Here is a 10,251-nt window from a genome sequence, read left to right on the forward strand (position 1 = left end):
GGGCAGACAGAGAGCAGACAGAGGGCAGACAGAGGGCAGACAGAGGGCAGACAGAGAGCTGACAGCGGGCCATCTCTGCGAATCAGCTTTAATCTGACAGAGCCCGCTTCTGCATGAACTAAAGGGCTCCACATCAAAATAAACTATCACCAGAGGAATAACAGCGGAATTCTAAATTAGGAGATCACTTTAAAACTTTTTTTAAAACTATTTTTCATATGTGAATCTGTTATAAAAAAGAAAACATTTAAAGGTGAAGTTTTATACTTTAAGGGGCAGATTTTCTCAATAAGTTTGACTTAGTCTCAAAACCTTGCCCTCATCAATCAATAAATTACTGTTAAGCCTTTCTGGAATATTTTAATAGGCATTTCTGAAATATTCTTTTGTTTTGCCTCAAAATGTAAAAGACTGTTCAGAACCAGGCTTTTCTTTACAACATATTTTAAGAAACAAGAAATTCAAGGATCTATACAAATAAAAATATGTTAAGACTTTAAACATGTGCAAATTAAATTTTAAAGGTCATCTTTTAGGACATACATATCTGGGATATAAAATAAACATCTCGTCCATGAAAATGGTATGATAATGTTACCAGGACGGACGGACAGACTGACATCAAAGTGTGTTTTAAATCAAACAGCTTTCATTTGTTGATGCAGAGTTACATTTCCAGACAGTTTGTTTTGTAGTCTGGAATAAACTTTTATGTGCCTTCAACTAAATAAATGAACATTCAGGCCTCACTAAACAAGCTAGAAATATAGCTTGTTTATTCTTCCAAAATACATTCAGTACAAAAAACAACCCTGAGTCTCATCAGTGGGACAACTGCACTGATCTGAGAGGCTTCACAGATACTGTTTGTCTTTTAATTAGCTGGTCCGCTGCTCAAACACACCTGGTCCCTTCAACAGATCCAAGATCGTTCAGGAGGACGACTCACGCACAAACATACAAACACACAACTAACTGCTGTCATTTTCTGGAATTTCTTCAGGCAGACAAAAGTGGAATGGAAACCATTTTCATGACAGTGAAAATAACAGGATCACATCAGGCTGTTGGGTGTGATGACCGACACTGCAGCCAGAGACGGTCTCTCTTAGTGAGCCCCCCCCTCCAAACCGTCTCCATAGGCTGATGGTTTGACACTGGCTTCCTGTGTTTGTCCAATCAGGAGTAGATGGTGATGACTTCACTTCCTCCCCCTCTGACCAGCAGGACACGCTCCAACCCTTCGGTCAGAACCTCCAAGAACTCCATGTCTGATTTGAGAGTTAAGGAACATTTCCAGCAGGTTACAGTGAAACATCAGCTGTCGACTGCTGCCAAAAGGTGGCTGATAATGTCTTTATTTGTGCTTGTGCTTTTGTTCCTGTCAGCAAAATATTAAGTATATATTAAATATACTCTGAGAACTAACAGAGACTGTGCATGACATCATTTTTCAGGTTTGTCATAAACAGCCAGAATTTCTCATTATAAGATGATCTTAGTTTAAAACTCTGGGTCACCATTCCACACAGTCAAAATTATTGATCAGTAAAAACGTACCATCCCTATGAACAGGGGGAAAAAACAAAATGACTCGGATTAAATAACTTAGAACCTGGATGGTTTACTTATCTTCGAATTTTACTTTTTTGAGATTTTCTTTTTGAAAAAGGGGGACACCAAACTCCATCAAATTTGTGACACACAACACCTAAGTATTATTCTGATATAAAGAAACAAATCACTTCAACTTATTTGTCTGAATTTACTTCTCATTTCATGGGAACATGTTCAAATTAATTTCCCCCCCATAGATCAATGTCTTAACTGCTTGGCGCGGCTGCAGGGAGAACGCCAAAAATGTGATGTCAAACGTAACCCGGAGTGTCCCGGTAGGTTACGTTTCAAACCTACGTTCCTAAACCGCTAATTTATTCAATAAATTAAACTCTTGTTGTGTCGTTTGAAAACACCACTCTCGAGAGCTTTAAATCCAAAGGAGATCAAATTTAGTTGAACAATAAATAACGGTCATCGATCGTTTGCTTCATGAGCGTTCAACCAGTTACGCTCGAGTCCCAATACAGCCACAAAAAATAGCATTCGGGGCTTTCCTGCAAGTACCATCCCATAATAATATGTGCAGAAGTTCAATGCGTTTATCAACGAATTGCTGAGTCATCAAGCTGCGCAAGCTGCCCCACGAGGAGGAGTCTGTTTTGTGTCACTAAAGTTATGTTAAAAGCCTTGTTTACTCTTTCAGTGTCCCTGTTCCATTAGAAGCTAGAGAACTTCAGAAGCCCATCCAAAAACACAAAAACGTGCAACATGATTTACCTCCATGGTTGATTTGATGGATCATAGATTCATATCTTAAAGTCTTATTCACTGTGCTAGGAAATTTAAAACTTCACCGTCATGTCACACATTGGTGAGCCTCTTCCATGAAGTGACCCTGATATGAATTCCTTCAAGGAATGCTAATTATTCCTATAATTATTATGTTATAATAATGTCATAGCAAACTGATTACTGATACTGCAAAAAAAGTCTAAAATGAAACATGATGTAAAAAGATTAAAATATAATCTTAACACGTCCAAACTGATGTGGTTGTGTGAACAACCCCCCCTCCTCAAAAAATAATAACAAAATAAAAGTGTGAAGAAGATGCTATAAGTGGAACAAAAATTTAAATTCAAATAAGTTTAAAGACAGTGTTTATCCCATACAGGTCTATAAAGTGCATAAAACAAATATGCTCAAAGAATCTAAATATTCAAACCTTTCAATAATCTTTGAAAACATTTTTATAATGAACAAATTGTCAACATTGAGAGCGTGAACGTCTGATCTTCAGTGTAATAGGATACAGTTCTCGTCTCCTTCAGGGTTTTTTGGGGGTCCTGGCATGTTGAGCAGGACGAGCCGGGCATCATGGGATTTATTGACGATGACTTCATTGAGTTTGACAGCAGTGTGCATCCGCCTGACATTGGATTGGTCCCTGCAGGAACACAATGACACATTTAACCCTTTAATTAAGACGATGACAATGATACCGTGGTCTAATCAGAGAGAGTTGGTCCTCACGGTTTGATGCTCAGCATGTCTCTGAAGCCTTCAGGTGTGGAGCAGCCCGAGTGCGACACTCTATACTGCAACGACTTCTCTTTGGTCCAGGTCATCTGAATGCGCCGATGGTGCTCGGCACTGCTGCTGCTCGCTGCTCGATCTCGCTCTCCTCCATCGGTGTCATCTTCATCGTCTGAGCCGATGCTCGTCAGACGCAGCATGGAATTACGATCCTTCACCAACTGGGCCTGGTTGGTACACAAACATGCTCCATCTCATTTAAAGCAGTTTTCATTTCTATCTCATATGATGCCTCCCTCCTTTACCACAGACATCCTGACTCTTACTCTTGTTTGTCTCTCTACCAATTTGTACCTGTCCATCAGTCTCCTTGGACAGGGTTCGACATGTGGACTCCACCACTGAACCTGGTGGAGAGATACACCTAAAGACAACACACGGTCACCTAACCTGCTAACACTACAACTGAGGCTCCATCTACTTCAGCAGAAACACTGGACAACTACAGGTACACAACTAAGAGCTCACACTCCTAAAGAGAAACAAGATCTGAGTCATCTGAACTTCAGCAGGACTAGTGGAAGACAGAAATAAAAATGATGTATGACTGCATTCCAAGTAAGTCAAATGAAAGTAAACCAGATAATAAGAAAAGGATATCTGACCCATATCAGCTTCAACGTGGGTTGGTTTTGAGTTTAAAGTATACCACAATTTAAAAAAGACAGAGTCAAAACCATTCCTGCAGTTTGAATTCCTTTTAATGAGGTGTTAAAGGCAGTTCAGGGTTTTCTCTTGTTGCATGCAGCGCTTCCTTCCCCTACTTGCTGGGAGCTGTCAGTCAGCTGTATATGATGGCTGAAAGAGTGGAGTTCCCCCCAAAATTTCCCCTTCATTAAAAAAAGATTAAGCCTCTTGGAAATTTTATTTTGCCTTACAATCTGACCGTCGACCATATAGCAATATGGTCCTTCCAGGATCATACAGGATCCTGGAAGCTGAAGCCAAAAGGAGGCCGACATCCCCCCAGTTAAACTTTTCAGATGCGCCCTGTCCATGTAAACAAACACCACGACTGTGTGCAGAAGAAGTAGGCTGGACCTGAAGTCCCACATCCCTAGTGCGTAGACTCAGGCTCCACAAATACAACATGGCAGCTTCTGTAAACCATATCCTGCTGGCTTTAATTCCCAACATCAGCCAAACATTTTGTCTAGGATTTTCATATACAGTCTTATGTTTCTGACTGGAATCAGCTCTCGATAAGACTAAGTGTTTAAATGTACTGTGGACGTAATTTTCATTTGGAAAAGATTTTCCTGAAAATATTTTTCTCGTTTTGATTTTTCAAGAGTTTCTAACCTTCCAGTATCAACTTGTGAGCCAGGAAACTTCAAGATAACAATAAAAAGTTCAACTTAATAAAAATTTTTGAGTTGTATGGTAAAAGTAAATTTTAAGGTGGTAAGAATTCATTTTGTTTTCAGTCTGGATGGGGAAAAAGATGGAAATCAGGCAGTAATATTTATTAACATCAATATAATTGTCTGTATTTTCACCTAAATAAAAAAGTATTATATCAATAAATAATAATATTCAAATTATTGAAAATTACCGTTTATTGTAATGGCTCCAACCTAATGCAGAGTCTGTAATAAAACCTTTACATGAAGAATAAAGTTTTCACTGAAGGATGATTTAGTTCTTATGTGTATTGCTTAGTTTTAATGCAATATTAAAAAGTAAAACAGTTAAAAACTTTCATCCAGTAACCAATGATTGACATTATTTTTGATACATCCATTTTTTAGATGCAATCACACAAAATTAAGTATTTCCACTGATGTTTTTCTAAAGGGTTCCACTGCTCTGACAGAAGTTCAGGGTTTTCACTCATCTCTAATCAGCTCTACTTCAAGACAGCCTCTGTTTTACTAAAGTGAAGTGATACAAGGTCAACTTACATCATCAAAACTCCAGCGCACCCTCTAAGGAGAACAGTAGCAAAAGGAAATAACAGGAGGTTTTATAATAAAGCAACACAAACCACGGTGTCCTTGTTGTTTATAAGCAGCTTTATGAACTAAAAAAAACATGTTTTTTTCCCCATGTAAGTACTTTGTGTGATTAAGGATACTGTTCCTCACAGAAGTAATAAATCCCTTCATGTAATGTAAAGTAAATTTTGATCCTTAAAGTTGTGCTCCTTCTTTTAAAGCTGAACTGAAATCAAATCTCACAAAATTGACATTTCATGAATGTTATTTAGTCAAATACATCCACACAACATTCCAGGGACCCATTTTTCTTTTAGTGTTTTAGTCAACAACTTCCAAAGTGGGTGATTTGTGTGGCGGAGTTCATGATGTGCGCTGTGCCCCGGCCGGTCAAGAACGCCGCTACTGTCTGGTTGTTTACTAGTGGAAATGGAAATGTTTCAGTTCAGCTTTAAAACATATGAAGAAACTATATCTATAACTATCTGACAGACGCATCAATTCAAAAAGACTATTCTTTGAGCTGCAATATCTTTCATCCAACACAAGAGGGAGCTGCAGCCCTCACTTCCCAAGGTTATGGTCAATATGAATCCCAGTCGAAACACACTGTAATCATTTTTGGGCACATGAACTCATAACCTTCACTCATTCACCTCCCTTCTTGTTTAATTTCCTGCCTTTCATCACTGATACCATGAAACAAAGATGTAAATAAAGGAATGTTGAAGAATACGTCTCATTTTTTCATATCTAAATCTGAAATGAGTTGCAGTCAGACCTAAACATACCTCTCGTTCCCGATCTGATTTAGAGAGTCTCATCTGTCTGAGCATCTGACATCTCTGCTCCATCATTAGTGTCCTCTCGTAGGTGTATGCACTGATATCACTGTTATGCTGGAGAGATAAGATTAGATTAGATTATTACTGTACAATAATTAATCTCTAAACCCTTACTGACCTCATTGAACAAATACAAAAGTTTCTAATTATTTCTTGCTGAAATCTCAGAGACTGAGTTACAGGAAATGTGTTTAAATTATGTATATAACATCATATGAAAAAAAGTTTACCCTAAAATGAAAATTGTTCCATATAATAATGATATATTAAAAACAATTATGGCAGAATTTTGGTTCAGTCAATAGACAGTGCATGCTTTTTTCAACTCTGTTCAATGCCTGTAAACCATTTTTACTTAACACAGTCGCGCAAACTTAAAAAGAAGTTTTACATCTTGCACTCAGTTTGGGCATCAGTTACATAATTAACAAAAAAATGGATGTTTGAATTCCTCGATTGACTTAATTTTTTCTGAACATACCATCTCCACTACTTCTACGTCAGCCTCGATGCGGAGGTGATAAAGGAAGGTCGCCAGATCCTTTTTCATCTGAATGGAATTATCCTCCATCTGGGCCACTGTGAAGATTCTCATCCCACACTTTCGCCACACCTGAGAGGGTGCAAGCAGGATAAACTGAATCAGAAAATCATGGCAGACTGAACATATTTAAATAAAACAGCCATCATTTCTCTACCTTGTGTTGACGAAGAAGGAAAGGCAGCAGCATCAGCATCCCTCCATCGTGGACGATCCACCACACATCGATGTAGCCCTCTGTGCACGGCTCGCTATTGCTGGGAAACAGAGAGATGTTTTTGGGCACCAATAAGGCCAAGTGGGCTGCTGTGGTCACCCGGACTGTGTCTAGAAGGAGCAGAGGGGGTACTATTAACCTGATACATCATAAACACAGGGTTTTAAAGGGTTGAAAGTGTTCATCTTCCACTTTGACTCACTGATGAAGGTCTTCCAGGCCTGAGGGTCCTCGCTTTGCCTCCAGGCGTGAGGCCAGCCCATCACCACAGTGTTGGGCTTCATTCCTCCGAGCCCGCTGGACTGGATCATGTGACTGATTCCCTCGTGGGGTTTCTGTGCCACGATGCACTGACTGAAACCCTTCACGCGCTCCTTATCCATCAGGTGCTTCAGAGTCTGACGGAGAACAAACACAAGTCAGGAAAACTGCACGTGTCCATCTGAAACTATCAATATTTCCCAGCAGTCATCTGAAGATCTACAAATACAAATAAATGCAAACCTGTTCAGCAGCAAGAAACTCTCCGTAGCTCTTCAGAAAGTTGCCCGACACAACTGTGCCAACGATGGTCAGGCCTTTTCCCGCCTTCAGCTGGCTGGCAAATGTGAGGAGGCGTGGAGACTTGACGTGGGCGTCTTCGTCTAGTTTTAGTAAAACCAGCAGCTGGGGCCTCGAGAACAAAAACAAACAAACTAAAATTCAATATGTGCCTGTGTTACAGAGACGATGAGCACAAATCTTCCCCACATATCAGGAAAACAGCACAGTTTCAAATTTGAAGAAAAACGTTTACACGGAGTAAAGGACATTTTAATAACTTCAAAGGCTATTTTATATCTTTTGAAGTAGGGTTTTATGAAAAGGACAAACATCTACCTTGTTGTAGATTGCTCTTTGAATGACCTGAGTTTAGAGATAGATTTGAATTCTGACTGGACTGAGGAGTTAAAGGCTAGTCTGAGAGGGCCAAGACCAAAGTGGATTGTTGCTTTCTCAAAACTAGGATTTGGTGATGATTTTTGAATATTCAAAGTCTAGAAAAAATGAGCAAAACCAAAGAATTAAGGTAACAGCCACGACTATCTTTATACAGGCACCTGGACAATTTGTTTCCTTACAGTGCTTTTCCACTTTGGATGCTTTTATTACCAGCACACCTACCAACACGGGAGAAAATCCCATTCCATTATTGGGGGGGAACAGTAAACAGGACAATTTATTAAGAGAAATGTTTGTATTGTATTTCTCCATATTGTTTTTAAAACTTTTTGGATTATTTCTCCATCTGTGCAATTTCTTTTAAATCATTATGGCACTTGGTTCTGCTTCCGGATCACATGGTCAGGTGACTTACAACACTTTTATTCTCCGTTTTATAAAAATATAAAATCATCACCACCACAGGGAGAACAGGGCACGCGCTGACTTTCAGTGTTGCCATGGAAACGTGTAAACAAAAACTTAAAGTAGTGTAACTACAGTATTCATAAAGACTTTAAATGTGTTCACTCTGCAGAAAAAAGCTACTTACTGGAAGTAAGTTATTTATGCCAGAAGCAGAAAACTAAAAGGAAAGTGGGTGCATCAAGGACTTGATCCTGGGCTTTCTACTGAAAAGACGGGCTTTAACTGCTAGGCCAGTGACATATTGTTGAAGAAAACAATGTCTACTCATGCTAGATCCACCCCTCCAGACCTCAGACAGATTTTCAGTTTCTTATTGGTTGCAGAAGAAACACATCCTATCTTTTTTTCACAGAAGATGTAACGCCGTTTGTGCAGTTAGCCACTGTTTATTAACATGCCATTTGTTGACGGTGAACATTTGCAAATTAGCACTGGAAGCAAATCATTTAAGCTAGCAGCAGAAAAATAAAACATTAAATGGTCAGGTCCAAGGAATCTAACCCAGATCCTCCACATGAAAGGCAGGAACTCTGACCATTATACTAACGGAGCAGCCTTGGAGGCTGGGCTCACTGGAAGGCATTTATCCATGCTGTCTCCACCACTCCGATAGAGATGGGCTGTACCACTGGTAGAAAGATGAGGAGGGGGGATGCCATTTTTTTATTGTTTACCTAACTAAATGGTGGATTGACTTTCTGTTTGTTACATTGCTTAAAAGTATAGTGTCCTCAAATGATTTATTTGGGGGTACAATCTCTGTTTTTCCAAAATTGAAAGGATTATAATGCGGACACTATGGTCACGGGTGAGCTCAGCTTTACAGTCAGAACGTGAATCCTCCTTAAATTTGTTTTGAAGAAAAATTTATTACTGATGATATATGCTTAAACTGCCCATCCCTACCTAATCAAACCAAATCTCAAAAACATTTATAAAGGTTCATGAGAAAATTATTATTGTTGTTATTATTACAACATGTTTCCCTTCCCATTTCCCTAGATTGGAAGCAAAACATCTTCTACTACAGAGTCCAGTTGCTTTTTTTAAACAAACTTTTAGGGTTTGCCATATCCTGGATGACTGAGAATCTTTCCCAGTATCTTAGATGGTTATTTCAGCAAAAATATGAAATTCCTGAAGGAAGTGCCCAAGGATTCAGTGGATGATACAGGTAGCTGCTGCTGCTCAAACATGTTCTTGTAAATAACCACATAATTCTGTGTAATCATGTCATGTAAAACTGATGGTAATTTTAATCTTTATAGTACAGTATAAAGTTCAAGTGAGCCACTATGAATTTTTTAGGATTGTTCTAAGATGGCAGAAATCCACTTTGCTCTTGGCCTTGCTCAAACTAGCCATCAGCTCATCAATCTCCAAACTGAGATTGTGCAAAGAGCTATCGACAACAGGTAAAATATTATTTGATTATTACCTTTACACAAAACCCTACTTTAAAACAAACCTTAACTATCCCTACAAACTGTTTTTGATGACTCAAGTTTTAGGTGACGTTTTCTTTTTAGGAATATGAAGAATTATCCAGTCACTAGATCCATCAATTATTCACCCGTCAACATTTTCTTTATTCCTTCATTGTACCTAAACTGAAAAATGTTCATTAGAAAACTTTTACCTTTAACAAACGCGCTCGTACCTCCAGTTTTTAGTGTGTGGCGGTCCTTCTTCCAATCTCAAGAGGGCATAACGGGCAGCACTGAGTGACAGACCACGGATCCCATCCCCCCACTCCTTTTCAGCTCTGATACACACACACGTCAAAAAATATATTTAGAAGGAAACCTCCTTTGGCTGGAAACTTAAACAAAACCAGACAAATGATTTATATTAAGAATAAAACCGTTTTAAACAAACAAACAAAAAAAAAACACTGACCACACTATACATGTACAATAATGTTGAGGAAATACGTCTCCATGGCAACATACCCATTATATTCGATATATTTGTAGATCATGCCAGCGATCACCATGGCAATGATTGCGTAGTACCAAGAAGATATGAACATAAGAGCCAGGCAGATTGTCATCCCCAAAAATGACAGGGTCCTGGACAGAAGAGGAGACTAAAGTTCACATCTATGCATGTCTTTAGGAGTGAGTGTGTGTGTGTGTGTGTGTG

At 38.9% G+C, this 10,251-nt stretch overlaps 1 protein-coding gene across 3 annotated transcripts in view; it reads right to left on the bottom strand.

The window, feature by feature from the left end:
• Nucleotides 1-6: 6 nt before the first annotated feature.
• Nucleotides 7-10,251, bottom strand: part of LOC108248613 (solute carrier family 12 member 6) — a 35,881-nt gene continuing 25,636 nt past the window's right edge. For all 3 annotated transcript variants that reach the window (XM_017437491.3, XM_025010901.2, XM_025010902.2), the window contains 10 exons: nt 10,059-10,178; nt 9,767-9,871; nt 7,201-7,369; nt 6,899-7,094; nt 6,637-6,806; nt 6,420-6,551; nt 5,885-5,992; nt 3,094-3,323; nt 2,874-3,007; nt 7-1,271 (listed from right to left, as the gene is read on the bottom strand). In XM_017437491.3, coding sequence (XP_017292980.1) covers nt 1,180-1,271; nt 2,874-3,007; nt 3,094-3,323; nt 5,885-5,992; nt 6,420-6,551; nt 6,637-6,806; nt 6,899-7,094; nt 7,201-7,369; nt 9,767-9,871; nt 10,059-10,178 — 1,456 coding nt within the window. In that variant the 3' untranslated portion in view covers nt 7-1,179. The remainder of the gene's footprint in view (nt 1,272-2,873; nt 3,008-3,093; nt 3,324-5,884; nt 5,993-6,419; nt 6,552-6,636; nt 6,807-6,898; nt 7,095-7,200; nt 7,370-9,766; nt 9,872-10,058; nt 10,179-10,251) is intronic.

This window comes from Kryptolebias marmoratus, linkage group LG7, assembly GCF_001649575.2.
Source record: "Kryptolebias marmoratus isolate JLee-2015 linkage group LG7, ASM164957v2, whole genome shotgun sequence".
NCBI lineage: Eukaryota > Metazoa > Chordata > Actinopteri > Cyprinodontiformes > Rivulidae > Kryptolebias > Kryptolebias marmoratus.